The following is a 22,694-nucleotide window of genomic DNA, read 5'->3' on the forward strand; positions in this document are numbered from 1 at the left end:
TTTTTGATGGCGAATTTTGAAGACATTGAATTTTTTTGATGGCGAATTTTGAAGACATTGAATTTTTAACTGGTTTTTAGAATTTTGATGAGCTAAATTCAGGCATAAAAAAATTCACATACGTAGTTTTGATGCAAAAAAATTCAAAGTAAGAAATTCAGCAGCTTTTAAAATTCAGAATCTGATGAGTCTGATTTGCTTCCATACTGTTACCTAAAATGCCCAAAGAGTTTCACAGTTGTTATCACAGAATTTCAGCAAATGTAGTGCACAGATGACTTTCTTATATTTGGTGGAAAGAAGGAAAAGTAAACTGAATTAAAGTGCATTTATCAGATTGTTCGCTAATGTGGAACCTTGAAAAAAGAATCCACCATCAGGTTCCAGATCAGGTGCCACTGACTCCTTCGCAGGTGAACACGCCTCCTTCCTTCATTCACATGAAACTTCCTCAACTTATTAAACCAGTGAGCGTCTCTGGATTGAGGGGAAAGTTTCTGTCAGCTGCCTCTTGTTTTCATTCATTTCACTCTTTTTCTGTTTTTTTTCTCCTTTTTTTTAAATTTAAAGATGCGTTTATTTCTGTTTCTTCTCCTTTGTCATTTTTCATCTCCAGGTAAGACAACATTTAGTTTTTTCTTGTTGGTTGTGACCTACAAGCTCCTGTGCAGCTTTATGCCTCAGTAACAGATCCTTGTACTTCTTTAGTCACTCTGTGAAATTGTATGTAGATATTTTTGATATGATCCCTGCTCCAGGCCCCGTTCCTCTCCTTCTTTTCCCCTCTTTTTCCTTCTTTCTTCGTCCTTGTCCTTCTGCATCTATTTTGACCTGTCTGGCTCCCTGTATCCGTCTGTCATCTCTCTCCCTGCATCTCCTGCCTGCCTGCAGTCTGAATGAGACAATGTGATTCAGCTCTAGCAATCAGCCCATTCAACTCACCTGTTTCCAAGCACACCTTCAGCTATATAAACCTCGTTCCTTCACTCACTCCCCGCTGGACCATAGATTGTCATCTCCCTGCTTTCCTCCAGACCCTGATCCCCACATGGACTCTGTTTTGCCACCAATCATAGCTTGCCCCCAGCCTGCCATAACCACATCTGGACTCTTGTCACCCCCCATCCCTGGATACCCTCCAGTCCTCTCCGTCTTCCACTTGCTGTCTACCTGTCTTGTTTTCCCTGCCAGCTCCCGGATTCCTCATGTCTTCCTTATCTGGCCCCGTTAGCGTAGCTTCCCTGGTTTTGGAAGTACTCTGTTTCGTTGCCTGCTTCAGTTTATCCCTGTTTGGTATTTTTGGTAGTTTAGCTGTGGGTTTGTGTAGGTTTTGTAGTGTGACTTATTTTAGTATAGATTTGGTTTAGTTTCCCCCTGTTCAGTTTCCCTTTTCTGTATTGGTTTAGTTCCTCTTTTGTTTAATAAAACGCTTTTCATTTACTTGTGTGCCTTTGTCTGTTCCTGGGTTCTCCAGCTCCCTCCCGTAACAATTTCAAAATATAAGAAACATTTTTTTGCATGTGAGGAAAAAGCATAAATCTAAAAAATCTTGTTTGTTCAACAGTGAAACACTCATTTTCCGGTATTTTCACTGCGTCTACCGGAACTTCAAACTTGCCAGAGGTGGTTGCTGTTGCATTGGTGAATAACATTGAAGCAAGTTACTGTGACAGTAAAATCGAGAAAGCTATACCCAAACAGGACTGGATGGAAAACCTGAGAGATGGAGAGCCAGAGTATTGGAAGGAGTACGCACAGGACTGTGCAGTTAATCGCCTATTCTTTGAAGAACAATTCCACATATTGAAGCGCCGCTTAAATCAAACTACAAGTATGTTACCATTTCTTTTTTAAACCACCATATTTTATGCTTACTACTTTCTTGCTTGAGATGGGAGCTTTTCTTAATTCTGGACACTACATGCTGCTATACTGCACTAATACAGTGTTAGATGAGTTAATGTAGAATAACTGAAAAAAATGCCAGTCTTTAAGTTATAGTAATTTTGTTTCCTATTTTGTTTTGACATTCTTTGTCCCAGTGTGTCTCTTGTTGTTTTACTTTCACCCTTTGCCTCAGTTTTTAAATTCTTTGAATAGTTTCACTTCATGTTCTCCTGTCAGTTTTAGTTTGTTTTGCTTTTTGTTTCTGTGTTTTTGGAGTTCCCATTGATTTATGCATTTGTCTCTGGGCTACCAACCATTTCTCATTCATTCACCTTTACTACTTCTCTCAGTTTAGTCATCAAACTTTGCCTGTTTTTGCCACAACCTGCCTGCTAAGTGTGTGTGTTTGCACTAAGGTCCCTTTCTGAGCATTATTGACAACACAACCTACAGAACTGCAGTTGGTCCAGTAGTACTGCCATGTTTTTGGCTATTGTAAATGTCACATTGATTTAACTGGTTTACCAGTCATATAGTATAGTCAAATACATATTCACACATCACTGTATGCTAGATATAGCAATATAAACATGATTAAAATTGAACAATAGTTTGGTAGTGGAATCAGAAGTTCCTTAAGTTTCGATTATTGATGATTCCTCACAACATTAATATTCTTCAGTCATATACTTATAAAGTAAATTATGGTATTTTGGATTTGTGGTTGTATATTAAAATCTATCCTATTTTGTTGAACTTTAAAAGCCTCACTCTGTCTTTGTGTCAGGTGTTCATATTTTACAGAAGGTGATTGGCTGTGAATGGGATGACGAGACCGAGACGTCTCATGGATATCAACATTATGGTTTTGACGGAGAGGACTTTTTAGTATTTGACCTGAAGACACTGACATGGATCGCTACTAAACCACAGGCTGTCATCACCAAACACTACTGGGACAGACAAAAAACTACAAATGATTTATGGAAGTACTACCTCACACAGGTTTGCGTTGACTGGTTGAAGAAACATCTGAAGTATGGGAGGATCTCTCTGATGAGAACAGGTAGAGTCACATGACCTGTTCTTGTTCAAACTGCAATCTTCAGTTGCTAAAATACATTCACATTACAAGGAAATGAACTAACATGATGAGATCTTCTAAAGTCTTTGTATCAGTTTATACACATCTGTTTTTGCTCTTTTTATTTTTAATTGTCTTCTCTCTCTGCAGATCTTCCTTCAGTGTCTCTCCTCCAGAAGACTCCCTCCTCTCAGGTCACCTGCCACGCTACAGGTTTCTACCCTGACAGAGCTGACTTGTTCTGGAGGAAAGATGGAGAGGAGCTTCATGAGGATGTGGACAAAGGAGAGATCCTCCCCAACCATGATGGAACCTTCCAGATGAGTGTTGACCTGAAGATTTCATCAATCACTCCTGAAGACTGGAAGAAGTACGACTGTGTGTTTCAGCTGTCTGGTGTGAAAGACGACATCATCACCAAACTGGACAAATCAGTGATCAGAACCAATCAGAGTAAGACTGAAATGGAAATGTAATGGTTATAATGTTTATATGTGAATGATGTCAGAAAGACATGCACTATACTGCAGTTGTTTGGCAATTCATGCTTCATTTTTTATCTCCTTATTGATGCTGGATGGGACTGTTTATGTCATGTGTCGCTGCTTGCACACGATCAAATGGCAAATACCATCGACTAGCTGCAAATAAGTCCTCATAGAGCATTATACAACTAATAGCTTTTGCCCTTTGTAATTCCTTCACTCTCTGTTCCTTTATAGATCAGTTTGTAGTTGCTCAGCAGATGAACATACATGTGTCAAAGCTGCACACATAAGTTGAACTCATGCAAAAGTGTGGTTTTGTATTGTTTGTTTTGTCTTGTAATATAGTTTGAAATCCTGTTTAAAATTATTATAAGGCACAGTTTCTTTTTCTTTTTCAAACTAAGGCATGCTTCCTTAAGCAGGACAATCAAACACCGGATGAATGTGTGAACAGTAGTTTATATAATAGATGGATGGATGGATGTATTTTCAATCTAACCTGCATTGTCTTTAAGTTCTTGTTCTTGTTTCTGTTTTTAACAGAAAAGCCCTTGGACGTGACCATTCCCATCATTTCTACAATAGTTATCAGTGTCATACTACTTGGTGGTTATATTTTTTACCAAAAAAAAGGTAAGAGGTGAAGTGGAAAAGTTATCTGCTTTTCAAATTAAAATTTACAAAAAGGAAAAAAGTTTGAAAATTGTCTGAAAAATTTTTTTTTCAAGTCGATGCTTACAAAAATATAACAACCTTTACGTTCAACTATAAAACAACCAACATCAAGCCAGTAGCATGATTGTAGCTGAGAATTGTAATATACAAAGGCTTCAAGGATAACAGGCATTTCTTTAACATGGGCAGCAGAACGAGTGGAGGTCAGGTTAAGGTGGAAAAATGCAACAACTAAAATGATGCTTTGTCTTTTTTTTTCAGCCAAATGCCTTCCATGCTGTGAGTAGAACCTTTATTTTCTTTACCTGACTTGATTTACACTAGTATCAGCATGAATTACTGGAAAACAGAGTCAAGTACAGACATGGAGACTGATAGTAGAAAGATCAGTTTCATCGTCCAGTTTCAGTGACTCGTGTGGCTGAGGGTGTCTTTTTCTCTGTTACCACTAGAGAGCAACAGATCTCTGAAATTTCTAAACCGTTAGATGAGTCACCACAGAGCAGTTTCATACCTTCAACATTTCAAAGGGTTTTTTTATTTTTTATTTATTTTTTTATTGCTAAAGCAAAGTTTTTCTACCAGCTTGTTTTCTGTGGATGATCTGATCAGTCCTTAAATAGTTTGTGTTTTTTATCTGTCAGAGGAAAGATTTCATGAGATCACTTCGTCTTGAAGTGCTCGGACTAATGATGCTCTGTTCATTTTGAGAACTACAACAAGTGCATAATTAATATTTAATTCTAGATCGGAAATCGTTCTTAACACTAAATATGTTATCTAAGAACAGGTTTAATGCCAAATTCACCAGAGACATAAGAAAAATGACTTCATATGAGACGAGAAACTGTTTTTACCAGACAAGCTAGATTGAAGAGACTCAGTATGAAGTAACCACATTAATGCCAAATATAAAAAAAAAACACAAAAAAAAACAGAAACAGTGGTCTTCGATTTTGGATTTGGATTTTTGTGAATCTGAAAGAGTTGCTATTTTGTAGTGTTTTGCACCACTTTGATAAATCAGATCTGCATATTTACTGATGCAAACTTTACTCGATCTTAGTCATTCTCGTTATAAAGTCTTATAAATCTTCTGAAAGAAAAAAGTAGAAAAAAATGGAAAAAGAGAGCTGTGTGTAGCTACAGTCAGGCTGGATAGATAGATAGATAGATAGATAGATAGATAGATAGATAGATAGATAGATAGATAGACAGACAGACAGACAGACAGACAGACAGACAGACAGACAGACAGACAGACAGACAGACAGACAGACAGACAGACAGACAGATAGATAGAACACCAAGATGAAGATTTCATGATGGTTTCATGTCTCTGCTCACCAGACCCGAAGAACCTCCTCATTAATATTTTTATCTTCACTCCTAAAAAGAGCAGCAGGTTGAATATTCTGCTCAATGGCAGGTCAAGAAGAACTGAATCTGTTCCGGGGATTTGACACAAAAAACCATTAACCATTAAACCTTTGTTGGTTTTGAGCTTTGTAGCAGTTTATTGGGGAATTATTCAATATTTGGTGTATTAATAAGGCAGCAACATGGCAGCATTCAGTTTGGATGATGTGACTAACTCTGACTAACTTTTAGTGGTATTTCAGTCTAAAGCACAGGGTTGGAAAACACTGAAACACAATAAATGTTCATTCTGTTTCATACTTTGAGGAACAACGTCTTCACAGGAAGGACAGATGTCAGACGCGCTCCCAGACAGACAGACAGACATTTGAATCAATCAATATCCTTGTCATTGGGTAAAGTCTACTTCAAGTTCACACGTTCTCAGGGGCGTCTGCAGCCGGCTGCTCATTTTGTCCAGGGGAACTCCGCTGACCCCTGAGCCACTGCTCGGGATTGTCCTGATGCAAATCAGGAGGGGGAACCAATTCATCGTCGCACAATTCGATTAGACATCTGCATATTGAGCATCTGCACCCCACGAAAATCTGCCAATACCTTCCCTCCATCCCCCCACTGGCCCCCCACGGGGGTAGCGCCCCACGACCCCAGGGGCAGCCCATGTCCCTGCTCCCCACCCGCCTCCCCTGGTCTCCCCCTCCTGCCCCCTCCTGCCCCCTCCTGCCCCCTCCTGACCCTGTCAGGGCCCGGCTACAATACCTGACCCGCCCCAGAGACGGGACGATTGGAGTTCAAGGTAAATGTCCCTTTCTGCGTGTCCGTCTGCAGGCTGCCCCTCGTGGCCCCTGTCCGGCCCTCGTCCCATAATCACATGCACCGCTCTTTTTTTTCATGCTTTCTCACACAGACAGACACACAGACTCTGGTTTCTCACTACAGACATGACTTGATGTCATGTCCTGAAAGGGAAGGCTTTCCTTTCTCTGGAGCGCTTCCATTATAATCAATTCTGACCGCTGGCTCTTATTCAGACATCGTTGCCACTCAGACGATTTCCCTCCTTTTTTTATTGCTCTTATGGATTCATCAGGCTCTTTTTCAGAGCTGGGAAGAGAGACGGAGCATGTCAAGAAGTTTAAAGCAACATGTGTTGAGCTTTACCCCACACAAAGCGAAGCTGAGATGTGTTGCTCGGACCATAAAATCTACTAGACCTGAAGTCTTGAGCTTAAGTTTTTAACCCACAAAAAAAACTCTTATTACATTTAAGTAATAGAGTCAATGAAAAACAAATTGTTCTCATAAATAATTGTAGTTTTGACTGCATTTGAATTTATAAATAGTATTTATTCATTTGTCATATGCATAAAGGTTTGAAAATGTGCAGTAGATTTCTATAAATTCAGTGTTACATTGCAATAATTTTGCAGAGTTGTGGAGCAAATAACTGCTGTCAGTGTTTTGTGTTGTGTTTCCCAGTTAAATGAAATCTGAATATCTACATCGACCCACTTTTTTGCCATATGAAATATCAGCAGTAGACATCAGAAGCACTTAATTCCAGCCAAGAAGCAGCACATAACTAAACGACTCAAATTTAATCCATTTTCATGAGATCCAACTGTGAAATTTTGAGGTCTTTTGTATTTTTGCAACCACTTGGATAAAAAATTGCAGAACGCTTTCTTCAAAAACTCCTTTAAGTGTTTGATTTATTTGATTTGAACCAAAGAATACTATATATTTCAGATTGTCTCCAACAGTAAGTAATCACAGGTGGTATCAGTTTTGGTCACATTAAGCAGATAATCTGCCCTCACCTCTGGGTTTTATAATGACTTTGAATTTGAAACAGCTGTCAGTGCTGGTCTGGATGTGTAGATTACATTTTAAGGCTGAAGCTGGAACTTGCTCATGATGTGACAGAGAGAAAATCTTATGAAACCCACCTGAGACAGTCAAAGTTTTGCAGGTGCATCACGAATCTCCCAGCAACCGCAGCAGTCTGTGTAGGTCTATAAGAGAACTTCTTCTGTGGTTCAATGAAGCAACTAGACAACGGAAAGAGACGCATAAGAGGGATAATAATGAAGTAAGAGCAGTGATTTAAGATACAAATACACTGAAGTGTGTATCGTATATTTATGACATACAATACAGCAGTTATTTTGGAAATATGTCTCTGTGTTTTCCCAAAACTACTTTTTCTTATTGTCATGTCTGTCTTCATTTCAGAAACAGATCTTAGTCTTGTTCTGTCTTCAGCACACAATAACTGCCTTCATTCTTCACATCTGCTGGATGAAGGTGAAACAGATCAGCAATCTAATACACAACTAAGCAAAAAGTTTGTTTCAGTGGTTTTCATTGTCCTTTAATATGATTTTAATGAGGAATAAATGCATGTCTTCACCAGTGAGGAGCTCCACAGTTAAAAGATAATGAATCAGTCAGTGCTAGTGGTGATTCATGGTTTTCTTTGTGTGTGTACTTAACACCTCTAGTCACACAACTGATTTTATCCATCACACAGCTTTCAGTAGAAGTGAATTGGAAACGGAACAAACATTTTTATGATAAACTGTAATGCAGCTGTTTTTCCTGTTCTCATCACAAGATTGTTTGATGCTGCAGCTTCCTTTACCAACCCAACCTCCTTTTATATACACACTAGACTTCATTGTATTGTTGTTTCAACTAAGATATAATATTCATTTATGGGTTTTTAAGACAGAATTTGTTTTGCTGCTCAACTTGTCTGAGAGCTTACTCAAGGAGCAGAGCTTCTTCCACCAACTCTAACTACCATATAAATGGTTAATTCCCCATCATGTGTACCTCTATCTGAACAATGGAGCATTTTGTAGAAACAGATACGTAAAAAACACACTGTGAAAGACAAAACTGTGGTTTTAAGAGTAGTATTAAAGCTTTTTTTTTTTTTAAGCAATAATTTAAAGCAGAATCTCAGTAAAACACACAACCCTATGAGGTCTGCCAGGTTTGGTGCACTAATATAACTGAACACTGTTTATGCTGCAATGCTAGAAATTTCCTCTTGTTGATCGTCTTTGTGCTACACAAGGCAAAAACACATCACAAAAGTATATCTGCACCTGCACAGGCACTGAACTATCTCCTCATCTTGCATATACTGCGTGCACAATTTTTAGGTAAGTGAGTATTTTGACCTTATCGTCATTTTCATGCATATTTTCTGACTACAAGCTATATAAACTTGAATGCTATTCGATTTTAAGCATTACCAAATGATGTGTATTTTTGTAATGAGGGAGGTTGTGGCCGAAAGTGATCAACACCCTATATCAAGGTGTGCATAATTATTAGGCAGCTTCTTAACTGAATACAAAATGGGCCCAAAAAGAAATTTAACAGACTCTGGAAAGTCAAAGATTGTAAAATGCTTTTAAGAGGGATGCAGCATTCTTGACGTAGCTATTGACGTATGATCACTCAACAATCCAATGTTTTGTTGCAAATAATCAACGAGGTCGCAAGAAACGTGGAAAAAAAGATGCAAATTGACTGCTAAAGACTTGACAAGAATTAAACTTTAAGTTCCCAGGAACCCATTAACCTCCAGTGCTGCCATATTCCAGAAATGCAACCTACCTGGAGTGTCCAGAAGTAAAATTGAAATGTCGACACTGGGCCAAGAGATTTCTGAAGACAGATTTTTCGAGGGTTTAATGGATGGATGAAGTGAGAGTGACTCTTGATGGACCAGATGAATGGATGGAACACTAATAGGAACAGAGCTCCACAGGTGGAGGTGAGGTTCTAGTATGGGCTGCTATTATTAAGGATGAGCTAGTTGGACCTTTTCGGGTTAAAGATGGACTTAAAATCAACTCCCAAACCTACTGCCAGTTTTTTAGGAGATACTTTCTTCAAGCAGTGGTTACAGGAAAAAGTCTACATCATTCAAGAAGGCCATGATTTTTATGCAGGACAATCTTCCATCACATGAATCCAAGTCCTCCACTGTGTGGCTAGCCAGCAAAGACCTTAAAAATGACAGGATAATGACATCCTCACCAACCTAAACCCTACAGAGAACTTTGGGCCCTTCTTAAATGTGAGATTTACAGTGAGGGAAGACGATACACCTCTTTGAACAGCATTTGGGAGGCTGCAGGAAAAGTTGATCATCAACAGATCAAGAAACTATCAGACTCCATGGATGGAAGGCTCATGACAGTTATTGAAAAGAAGGATGGCTGCACTGGTCACTGAATATTTGTTGAAATATCAGAAGTGTTTATTTGTAAAAATCAAGTGTATTTGTTCCGCTTATTCTCAAATGAAAATGAAATAAGAATAAATGAAAAAGTGAGATGGGATTTTTTTTGTTTTTCATTTAGTTGCATAATAATTCTGCACACTAATAGTTGGATATTAATTGTGCACACATAGATATTCTCCTGAGAAAGCCAAAACTCATTTTCTTTGTTAAATTGTCAGGTTTGAGGTTTTGTTAACATTTTGGATTGATTGAGAGCGCTGTATTACTTCAAAAATAACATTAATTCTCAGTAATACAACTTGCCTATTAATTGTGCACACAGTGTAGTTCTTTAAATAAGGTATTTGTTGATAAGGTTCTGTTTGAGATTCTTCCCCAACCTGCTTCTTCTTGTTTCCCAGGAAACAGACAGGAACCTGCCATGTCTAAATGTTGACTGTACAACAGTGAAACATCCACTGTAGGAATTATTTAAGATCAGGGACACAAAAGTTCATCAGTTCAGGTTTAATCTTCAAGTCTGACGGTTTGACCGAATGCAAAGCTGAATCCTCAAACACGTGTGCAGGTTTTTGCTCTTCATTGCTGGTCTGTCAGTATGTGTGCCTCTGATGACTTTGAACCTCGTCTTTCTTATTCTTGGCAGGAAGTGAGCGTCAGCAGCTCTTGGTCGTAAAACTGCTTTTGGTCGCTCTCCCGGAGTGCTCTGGTTGGGGAGAGGACAGAGAATCTCTGTGTCACCTCGCGATGGCACGGGATGTGAGGAGATCGCCGGGAATGTCAATAATCGCTCAAACCGAGGACGAGCTGCTGCCTGCTCTCAGTGCAACAGGAGCCCACGAATATCTATTTAAGAGAACTTAAAATATGGCCTTTTAAAGTAAAATACTAACAGCTACAAGGATGATGCATGTTGTTTTACCTGTTTGATGTAAGAAATGACTAGCTGCATTCCAAAATTGTATTCTTAATAAACTTTATGTGACTGAAAAATGGTTTGAAGAAAGATTTTACACTCAAAAAATGAAATCTTTGCAAATTGAAAACAGTGTGAGAATATTACACTAATAGAAACTCACTGTGAGAACCACAGTGATTACAAACTTTACGATTAAACCAAATGTAAACATCTCTCAACATGACTTAGAGGCTTTTAAACTGCACACAAGAGAAAAGTTGAACATAAAGGCAGATTTGCAGTTAACATTTGGGTTTTATGGCATCGTTGCAACACTGGATGAATGAATTGTACAGGATCAGACTGTACTGTAGTTTACACTCCATCCATCCATTATCTACACACCGTTTAATCCTCATTAGGGTCATGGAGGGGCTGGAGTCTATCCCAACAGACTTAGGGTGAAGCCAGGGGACGCCCTGGACAGATCACCAGTCTATTGCAGGGTTACACATACAGACAAACAATCACACTCACATTCAAACCTACGGACAATTTAGAGTTACCAATTAACCTCAGCATGTTTTTGGACTGTGGGAGGAAGCTGAAGAATCCGGAGAAAACCCACGCATGCACAGGGAGAACATGCAAACTCCATGCAGGTCACCAGGATGCATACCAGGGATCTTCTAGCTGCAAGGTGAAAGTGCTAACCACCAAACCACTGACCAGCCTCTAGTTTACACTCTTGAAATCTTATTTATTATGCGATACAATAAGGATGGACAGTGATGCACGTACATAAGAGTTGGAGGTATATTCAGGTAACTGCTATTCCTATAACTTTGTTTTGTTTCAATTATTATAGACTTGGAGCTTTGATCACACTCAGGTCGGCACTGGACACAACTGCTAGATGTTTAAACGTTCTTCTGCTTCCTGTTGTTTTCACTCTTAGCAGTTTCTACAACTTGTAGGAGAAAATTCAAGAGGCCAAATCTGACCAGTCACAGTTCTTGTCCTCTCTGTGTGGTGTTTCTGTCTTTACTCAACCCCCCACATGCAGACTTAGAGGAGGCTGTGATCCTTCAGCACACAACTATAGATCCAGCACTTTTGAACATTCAAAGCCACTGTGCATTCAGCAGGTGTTTTTCATTCACATTTGCATTTTGTGTGGTTTATGAAGAAAAACTATGATCATGTTCAGTTTTGCAGTTGGAATTACACAGTAGTGGTACAACTTACATCCAGTTATCAAATGTAACTGTCATATGGTTTATGGTGGATCTTTGCTGTTTAGATTTTGGGTTTGTTTGGAATTTTTTTAAAAAATAGCAAGAAGAGCAAGAGATATGAGACAAGTTAAAGAGACAGAAAAAGGAAGGCAAACAGCTGAAAAAGTAAACTATTTTCTATTGTGACGGGATTGTAAAATACCAAATGAAATAGCTTTGTTTTCATGTAGCAGTTCCCACAATGAATGAATCAAGTGGAAAGCTTAAAAATGCTACTTTACGTTTAATATTCTGAGGAACATCCATAAAATAAAGCTCCAGGCAGATTTTAAAATAAAAAGATCAGCTGGACTCTTATTTATTCCAACTCAAAGGTTTTCTTTCTCAAAGTAAAAAACACAGAAACTTTTTCAACACCTTTCTTTCGACAAATTTAAAAATAAACACCCTATCAGAGTTAAGCCTTCACTGGTAAAGGCGTCTGATTGGTTCACTGGTAGAATAATTGGTTTTCTCCAACACTTGATCCATCTTAAAAATTGATTGAGTTGTCAAAATCGCTGTCTGTTCATTCTATCTGCTGTGGAAGTCCAGGCTCAGCGTTCTCCCATCGGGATATATTTGTAGCTACAACACAATGTTCAAAAGCCTTTGTCCCTCATCCTATTGCTGTGATCTGCGTCTCGGGGCTCGTGGACAAAAGGTGTCAAACGGAGCGTTGGACTTGGCCTGCCATGTCCTCCCGAGCTGCTCCTAATCCTATTAATGTGAGCTCTGGAGGAGTATGGATCCTGCACTGCCTTCATCCCAGCAGCTATTAAAGTGTGAGGGGGCCCTGTGTGTTTACTCTGTGTATGTGTGTGTGCCTGTGTGTGTGTTCTTGTGTGTGTTATTGCATTGTAAGCGTCTTCTTATCCACGTTGTCATAATGTGTTATCCACTGACGCGGCTCGAGGTTTGCCGTCTTTCTGAGTTTGCTACGGAGCAGGTGGACATTTCAATCTTCGCTGCTGCCACAGTTCAACACAACTTTAGCTGCTTTGACCAAACTGTGGTGAAGTCTAGCCTCAGATATTACATTTAGAAGAAATACGTGATGGCAAAGAGGAAAAAGCTTTTGATGAGCAGTTGGAATGTCTCACTGGAAGAGATGTATTCATTTATTTGGTTTTTTTAGAGTGATGACATCTGATCAACAATCTAAAAGAGTTTGCATTTTTAAGTATGATATCATACAAAGTTAATTTAATAATAAACTTTGAACACTCAATAAGAAGTCCAAAATGGCCTTTTTTCAAAAACATCTGTATGAAACCTGTACTACTTTAATTTCAACACTCTTCTCTGCTGACACCACTGATCCCCGTTTTAAAAAATATTTTATTATGTCACATTTTAGTTACTTCATTATGGAATCAAACTGTATGTCTCTTATTTTGTCATGTACATAAAAGCCAGGCAGTGAAACAATAATCTAAACTCTTAAATAGTGAAGGTATTTAAAGATAAACGGTGGATCAAACTGAAAATGAGAATACACTCCACATTCTTATGCATACATTTGTTGTTTGTTACTATGTATTAAATAGTCAAAATGTTAAACTTTATGACTTTTCACACATCAGCCCCTTTTTATGTAGAGATTCTCCATCAAGATAATTAGTTCTGTCACTGGAAGCAAACCTAATATTGTGTAGAAAATTCTAACTTATGTCCATCCTTTGTGAGATTGTTGGAGTTAAATGTAAAAGGGACAACAAACTGAAACCTTTGAATTCAGTCTGTGGTTACCTGCAAATCTGAAAAATGTGCTCCACCATGTCCTTTATACATTTTGAATTCAGACTTTTCCATGTAAGCAAGTTCAAGTTTCAACACTGGAAATAGAGGTATGATGATTAAACCCACTATACAACAGTATATGTATATGTATTAGTGGATGATGTATAAAGTAGCCGAACTGACACATAAAAGTCATGTCTGCATTCTCGAACATGTTTAAAAAAATGGCATTTACTGCATCTAAAGCGAAAATTGTGCTCTTAAATCAGTTTCTTTTTTATGACCTTCCTCATGAATTCACTCATAATAATACTGAGCGAACAATCTCTTATTTTTTCCCACAAATTGTGCAAACCAAACAGGATTTCTACAGATGTGCATGTAGGTAATTTGGCATCGATCAACTTTATTCTATTTTTCAAACTTTTAAAATTGCTCATTGGTGACTTTCAAAATTTACAGCTACAATGCCTGGATAGCACATGATGAAATAAGATGTGGAATATATATTTATATGTGATAGAGAAGTTTCAGCTAAAAATGAGAGGCAGGAAAAGATTTTTAAAATGTTCTTCCCATGCTGAGCAAAATTGTGATTCATTACCCCCCTTCAGTTTGTCTTATTGTCTGCGAGCGGTTTTGAGCTTAAAATGAGCGGAATGAAATGTCGTGGAAAGGCCTTTTGTTTTCTCTGGGTATCACTGATCTGGGTAAAGTGCACACTGTGGCCACACAGACAGACAGACACACATGCACACGCAGCCGTCCGCATCCTCTCAATGGTCGCATTTGCGCGTACATTGACCAGAGTCAATTGCCTGTCAAATGCTATGCGCGATTAGACACCAGTAGGTATCAGGCCTATAGCAGGGGAGCCTCCCAAAGCCTGGACGTGGTGGGGGCCCCACTCTGTGAACCCCACAGCCCTTCTAACTCCCCTAACCCTCTGCAACCCCCTCCCCCCTTTTCCATCTCACCACCCCAGTTCAATGTTAACGTCCAGCGGTGTCCACTCTTCGGACATCTCCCTCCAGAGCAGAAAACCCAGAGAAGAAAGGGCGAAGCAGAGAAAGAAAATCAAACCTTCCCTCCTTCTTTTCTCACCCTGGCCTCCTCTTGTGTGCTGTCCAGCTGGCTGTGACCCCTGACCCCCTGACCCTCACTCCTGACCCCTGGACCCATTCCCACGCCACGCCTTTTTGTGTCCACCTCGCCATGGCAACACCTTGGTCACCACTGCTGCCACGGTAACAGATGGACAGGGGCCTAGAAATAACTTCATTCAGCTCTACTCAGAGGGGTGAGCACCATGGACAATCTGCCCTAAACCCCTCCTTCCCTTCCCGTCTCAAGCACATACACATACTTGGAAACACAAGCACCCCCAACCCGACTCTGACACCTCCTGGGCCACATTCTAACACCCCAATCCCCTCAGATCCATCCCCTCAGCAGGGGCCTCCGGGTATCAAGGCCTGATAGAGTCATTACCGCAGAGATCCCAGATTCACCCTGGCATTTACACAGGACATACATGGGAATAAGAATAAGCTGAAGCTGCTGGCACAGAAAAACGCATAAAAACACGCCCCAAAGTCACCCACACATCCCGTTTTACACACCAGGTATTTATGGTTCGGGGCGTAGGAGCGCTAACTTCTTTGCCGCGCTGTAATCATCTCTCTGCTTCTTTTATTAGCCCTATTGTTTTCTCACATCCTCCGATGAGAAAAGGGGCTGGGGGAGAGTTGTAAAGACACAGAGCTGAGCAGCGGGGGATCTGTTTGCCAACTCAGAGACAAACCACAAACTGAATAGAATTGCTGAGGAGCTCAATAAGGTGCAGCAGGAAAATGAACTGCGACAGTTTTGGTGCTAATCAGTAACTAACCTCCAAACAAGGTTGTGTGTGTTTTGTCTCCTTTTTTGGGGGGAACATCTCTCGCACAGAAACAGTGAATAGATTAAAGGGGAATAGTGTAATTACTTGTGCTGAATGGGGTCTGCATGGTGCAGAGTAAGAGAGGGTTTATGCTGTCGAAACACGCTTGTCTTTGTAAAGAGAGCTCTGATCCTCTGGGTCTCATCTTGCACTCCTGCAGAGAGCAAACAAACAAGTAAACAAACAAAATGGCGACTACTGACACTGAGGTTTCCCATACATGATTATCCAGGATCTTAGATAATTCTGCAAAAAAGTAATGAAAAATCCAAAAGGAAGCAATTAAATAATAAAAATAATTGAGGTGAAACTTTGATTTCCCTCCAGTGAAAAGATCTCTTTATCTTATTGAGGTTTCATTAAAATCTTTGCTTGAACTTCTTCAAATGAATGTGGTTTTCTAAAATTTCTGTGAGGGAAACTGGGCTGACTGGTGAGCAGGTGGGGGGGCACCACAGGCAACCAGCAAAAGGCTGACCATTGAGGCGAAATCACACAAGCGAAGCCACTTATTCAATTTTTGGGATTTCGTATCCCCCTTCCATCCCTGCATGCATCTGCATCCCACTATCTTTCCCTCTACTTTCACCCCCCCATCCCCCCCACTCCGCTCCCTCCCCTCCTGTGTCCAACACCCCCTCATTTCACCCCGTCCACCCTCCCACCCCCAGTTCTCTCCCCCCTCCCCTCTGCCTCTCGCCCAGTTCATTGTACCAAAGGAGATTTTCTCCATTGAGGCCCAGTCTCTTAGGTAACCCCAGCGCTGCATAAAATGAGGAGAGGGAGCGAGCGAGAGACACTGAACGAGAGAAGAGGAGAGAGAGAGAGAGAGAGAGAGGGCGGGGAAACTAAGAGAGAGAGAGGGCGAAGGAAATGTAAAGGCGGAGGGAGGGCCGGACAGAAAAGGTTGAAGAAGGAGAGGAAGAAGGACGCAGGATCAGAGGAGGCAGAGGCAGAGAGAGTGGAAGATGGAGAAGTAGGACAAGTGCGGTCAGACGTCGACAGCGATGCAGCTAAAACTCGACCCACAACTGAGGGAGGAAGATGGAGATGTGAGGATGTCTGTTGCACATGTAAGGATGAATGCTCTGTGGATCAGAGGGACTTTAACACAGGCTTTTCACAGTTATTCTCCATCCAGATTTTAGGCCCTAAAGGCTCCAAATACTGGGTACTACTATGCTGTTTTATTCTTGTCTTTTTCCTGTTGTTTTGGTTTAAGCAGATAATAAGTGTTGTTAATTTTTGGTTTTACTTCCTTTCTTCACTTTTAAACAGAACAGGTCTTTTTCAGCAGCCTGTGTGGCGCTACAACCTGAAGAGAAGTGCAAACCTGAAAAGTTTAGGCCTTCAGGCCTCTTTTATGACAGCATGAGCACAGCCTGTCATAGAAATGAAAAGAGATCCTCTATTGAGTCTTTGTTAGGGAAATACAGTTTACTATTTATGCTTTAAACAGACCATAAAAAAAACCAAATGTTTTTATACAGGTCAGTGATAGCAAACTTTATTTGAAAGTAATTATTACTAAACAGTTTCAACCATTTAGTCTTTTTGGCCTTTATAACTAAAAACATTTACTTCTCTGTTTCTCAGAGTATATTAAGAGGATCAGTGTCAAATGTTTTCTAGTTTACTCACTACTACAATATAAACACATCTATGTACTTTAGATGTTCAGATAAAATCCTTTTCACTTTTTCAACTATGTGATGGATTTTGTGGCTCTATGATTTAACTGTAAACTTTGTTGTGAACAGAGACTGTAAGGAGAGGACTCTGAAACGCTGCCATCCTTTGTGGCCATGCTACTCTGCACCTCAATGGTGGGCACACAGCACATGGGGTTCCCATGAATAGGCCAGGCCTCACCAAAGACCACATCGTTTGGATAAAGACGGGGTCCCACAGAAAGAGAAAATGCCTCACGGAGCGAATCAGATAAAGAGAAAATGTTGCATACGGCAAATCAGATTAAGGCGAGTCAGAGCTTTACTTTTTCGTTTTCAGCCCCCTCTGCCTCCACCCTCCTGCCTCCAACTCGGTGAAATTTACTACCGCTGCTGCTCATGTGTCTGATAATAATGCGCTCCACTGCTGTGCTGAGTTATCATCTCAGGCTTTTGTCTCCTTTGATCTGTGTGACCGTTGGGGGACCCACTTCTTCTTTTGTACAGGGTCACATCGCTGGCTCCTTGTGGACGGGCCTGCCCCCGGGTGGTGACCCCTTCCTTCATCATGGTGTCACCAGCACAGAGGACAAGCATGACTTAGAGCTTTCTCCCTCTCTCCTTTCTCTTTTCTCTTTCTCCTTGCCTTCCCGCTCGTTCCTCGGTCCTCGCCTGACCATTCTTTCGTTTTCATCCATCCACACTGTGCTGACCTGAAGCTCGTGGTCAAACACCGTTATGGAACTGAGCTTCAGCAGGTGGACGAAGTGATATTTAGGAAATCATCAGGTTGTGAGCCTGATTGTTCAAGTGGGTGAACCTACCAGAGAGCAAGAGAACGATGGAGGTCCGGAGCTGATTGTCCAAACGCAATTCTTGCGTCTGCCTTTGTGAAACCAGGAGTTGTGGATGGACATCACGCCCCTGACCTCTGAGAAGCAGCGAGGGATGGACCACCATGGATGGGATAAGACTCAGAGGCTTTGTGGGTGGATGAGCTGGTGACACTGAAAGACAAACACAGAGAGGCAGAGGGATATTGAAAAGGGGAGAGTGTGTGTTGATGTAAATGTAAAGCCTGGAAGAATCTCTCTTGACATTTTTGGAGGTCAGCTCAACTCTTTTTACCCCCAAAACAAAAGCAGAACAGTTTTTAGAATAGCAGTCAGATTTGATTCCAACAAAAGAAACTAAATATTCAGGTCAGTCCAGGTGTTTAGGGAAAAGCTGTTTCTTTTGCAGGCCACAGTTTACTAGACAAGCTGGTGAAGGATTAATATCATCACCAGTTTTGAAAGCAATGGCACCAAACAGAGACAGCAGGTGGAAAGCAGCTGAATGGGAAGTAAAGACAATCCATTTATTTGGAGATTTACCAGCACAAATTAGTCAATGCAGAAATCTGTAACAGAACCCAACATACATATCAAGACAAATCTATTTTTTTTCCAAAATGCTTAAGAAGTAGTCTTTTCTGTTATATACTGTTGTGAAAATTTAAGTTTTCAGAGGGTTGAAATTAACTTAATGTTTAAATGTGTGTTCACTTCATTTTTTTCTTTTTTTTTGGTATGTTTTCCCATACAGGTGCAAAGTCTAAACGCCCGGCTCTGGAGATCAGGAGTGTCCCATTTTGGAAAAGGAGGTTAGAGTCTGTCTGCGGAGCAAAAAGGCTGAATGGCTCTCACCGTGTTAAGTACAGTTGAATGTGTCCGGTTCGCACTTCAGCAGCGGAGTCTAGAGAGGGTCTGGCTAAATTTGCACTGGATGGGGTGAGAGTGACAGAAAAGGAGAATGAATGAGGGGATGGATGGTGTGTGTGTGTGTGTGTGTGTGTGTGTGTGTGTGTGTGTGTGTGTGTGTGTGTGTGTGTGTGTGAGAGAATTTGCCTCCGTGTGTGTTTTCCTGTGTTTGACAAAGTTCAGGGGGCCAGACCTGGAGAAAGAAAAGGGTAAAATGAGAGAAAGTAAAGGATTTGAATGAGGTGGAGGGAGAGAGAGAGACGGTGAGCAGAGATCTGACGGAGAGAGCCGGAGGAGGACAAGAGGACATTTTTTTGGAGGGAAAAGAAGACCAGGCACCTTGAAGTTTGTGTGGTGAGATTGTCCGCTGCTTCACAGCACGAGTGGCGTAAATTGGTGAGATTTATAGATTGAAGCTGCAGGAAGCGACAACTCAGTCTGGGAAATATGTATAGAGAAAGAGAAAGAGCGAGGGAGAGAGAGAGCGGGAGAGAGAGAGGGTGGGAGGGAGATGAAGCGCGAGGCTGCATTAATATGCTAATGGCCTGAGTGAATGCACAACAGGCCCACTGACCAGGCTAATCACTGGTGGACACACACTGAGGCTAATCCCTCATGCGCCACTCACACACATGCAGTCGCACACATGCACACACACAGCGCAGGTTAAAATATTTGGACAGTGGCATATTTTGCATTGATTAGTCTTTGTGTTCCAGCAGAGGTTTGAAATGCAACACCGACCATGAGGTTAAGGTTCTGTCCCTCAGAAGCAAATAAACATTTTTAATTTTCCTTTTTTTGGTGGGATCGTCTTCATTGATTATGTGTGTTTAAGTGACCACAGTGAAACTTATCACTGGTTTTTCTTGTTGCAGACTAGACTAAAAGTAAGAAATCAGCACTAAAACCAGGCAGAAAGTGAAGAGGACTAGAGACACCGTGGCTGTAATGGTAAGTATGATGATCAAAATGTTATTAAATTTCATGCTGTAGCTTAGTAGTATTATTCAAATGCTTCTTAATGTATTTGTAATCCAGAGTTCAGAGCCAATATAATCAAAAGAAATGTATCAGTGTCCAAATATTGACACACAAGAAAAGATTAAAAAGGTCAATTAAAAACGAAAAGTATTCTCAGGCACTGAATTTACTCTAATATAGAACTTTATTATTTTTAAGCTGTTGCTTTTAACTGTCATTTAATTTGATCATGTTATGTAATGTGATTAATCTTTGATACTGTTGTAATGTTGGTCAAATGTGTGCAGAATACAAATAATAAAACCAAATTTCCAAAACCAGTTTTGGTGTTCTGCTGTTTTTTCTGCTGAGATTGAAAAATGCAAAAAGCTGAAGTTTGCTTTATTTCCAGGTAACAGTTAATCCACAACTTCTTTACTGAGATAACAAAAAAGAGACATTTCCACCTGAAGAGTTTTAAGAACAAAAATTACTTGTGGGTTCTGATCACTATTAAATGAAGGGGTAATAAGTGTTGTATTATTTTTTACCTAACTTTTGAAACATACATGACTTAGAAAAACATTAAAGTGAAATAGCTAATTTTAACAATTAAAGTCAGTTTAATTTTGAACTGTAAACTTTTACATCATAATATAATGTGATATATAACATAATGCAAACAAGGAGAAATTCCCCAAACTTTGGGAGACATATTATTAAGAACATATTTTTTAAATCTTAATCCATTTCAAAAATAATGTAAGTTTGACAAAATAAGCATTAAATGGTCAACAACTGCAGCCCGAAACTACTAAAAGTGTATATAGACATTTAATCTGTAAAATAGTTATCAAGTGTAATTTTGAATGTCTTTAGTAAAATACTTGTATGATTATTTAGGTAAAATGGAAGATTTCCACACACACAAAAAGAACAAATCTAGAAAAGTGAGGGTCCATGTGTTGTTTGTAATTCCATTTCAATCCCCTTGAGGGTGATAAAGCATCAGAAATCTCCTTAAAATGCCAAAACTATCAGCCAAATTAACAAAAATGTTATTGCAAAAAGATTTTTTGCTTTTTTTCCCCCTAGTGACTATTTTTGAAACATGGCTGTGAATTGTGAACACAGAAACTGACGTTGATAAAACACTGATATTATGTAGAGAGGAGAAAAAAAAATAAACACATGTAAAATGTAAAATGAAATTCACTGAGAAAACCAAACATGTCATCTTGAAATCCACAACAGCCACATTCTTTTCTGAAAATGTATGTATAAATTCACAAAATTAACAGATATCTATTTTTAAAATATCTCATAAGCCATTGAAACGTGGCAGTAAAATACAGCCCTGAAAAAAACATAGATCTGCTTCTTTACTTGTATCAACCAAAGGGACACACAAACTAAACCTGCTGGTTCATGATGGAAACAAAATCTTTTCCTCCTGACTCTCCTGTAAAAGCAAATGATGATAAAGACTTTACCAACACCAGGAGGGCTAAATAATTAATCTATATCTGTAGCTGTGAAATAAATTTTAGTACATTCATATGTGTTGGATTACTATTGGTATCTTCATTTGTGATGCGAAAATTAAGTTTGTAGTATTCTTCAATATGTGTGTTGAACGGTGAGAGAAACAACAAAATCCTGCTTATACAGAGTGGTAGTAATTATAATAAAAAATAATTGGAATAGACAAGACTGTTCAAAATAACAATCAGAGGGCACTTGACAGAAATCAGGGCAAAATATTTAGTTGATTCTGAAATAAACTGTACATCTCAGCTAACTAACATTTAAATATACATGTATCTGCAGATTTTTGGTGCAGGTCCTTATCAAGAAAATGGTTTATCACAAAGAGAAGCCATCTCAAATATGGAGTAGCTAAGTCCACAACCAACTACATTCCCCACATACTATCGGATACAAGAATTCCAAAACATCATTCTATATAATGGCTATTTTCAATAAAATACATAAAATTAGAAAACATTCTGTGGAGTTACAATCATAAATGTAACCCAGAAATGTGTACATAAAAAGGTATAAAAACGCTATGATGATATCCATAGTATTTAATGATAAAAATTATGGGATACATTTATGTTTCTAGAATTGTTATTAAGTGCAATGGTGCTTTGGAATTAATGCTTCTGATAGAATGTAATTTGTTGTGGAGATACAGCCACTCCAAGTAATAAACTATTTGCCTGATAAAGGTCAAGCATTTAAACATTACAAAGAAATCTATTTTTCTGACTTAGTGTGCAGGAGTCTTTTGAATATGCTCATCTTTCTATGCACCCGTCTCATGAAACAGACGTACAAAGATTCCCTTTGTCTTAATAATGATCAGATTGAATAGATATGTGTCACCACAGTAGCTGCTGACAATATAAATTACTATTAAATATTGTTCAGAGCACCTCCAGCCATAGACTGAGACCACTGATGTGCACCACAGAACGCCACAGTCGTTTTTACCATCAAACCAGTCGAACCTTTACATATTTAACACTGAACATCAACATCATTTACTTTCTCTATGATAGGTGCTGTATCCGTTTCAGTATTCTGTGCAGTATTTCACTTTCAGGTGCAATACTTCACTTTTGTGTGCAATATTTCATTATTATATGCAATATTTAATTATCATGGGAAAT

General features: G+C 39.5%; 1 protein-coding gene across 1 annotated transcript; it reads left to right on the top strand.

Annotated features, from left to right (window-relative positions):
- Positions 1-582: 582 nt before the first annotated feature.
- LOC111584595 (major histocompatibility complex class I-related gene protein-like) lies at positions 583-15,178 on the top strand (the record flags this gene model as incomplete). Its single annotated transcript, XM_055017696.1, has 9 exons — positions 583-631; positions 1,565-1,831; positions 2,675-2,953; positions 3,122-3,424; positions 4,003-4,092; positions 6,029-6,310; positions 10,428-10,540; positions 14,831-14,917; positions 15,053-15,178. Coding segments are annotated over 9 exons (1,596 nt in total), but the record flags the coding sequence as incomplete, so codon positions are not given.
- Between the last annotated feature and the right edge of the window lie 7,516 nt (positions 15,179-22,694).

This window comes from Amphiprion ocellaris, chromosome 15, assembly GCF_022539595.1.
Source record: "Amphiprion ocellaris isolate individual 3 ecotype Okinawa chromosome 15, ASM2253959v1, whole genome shotgun sequence".
Taxonomy (NCBI): Eukaryota; Metazoa; Chordata; class Actinopteri; family Pomacentridae; genus Amphiprion; species Amphiprion ocellaris.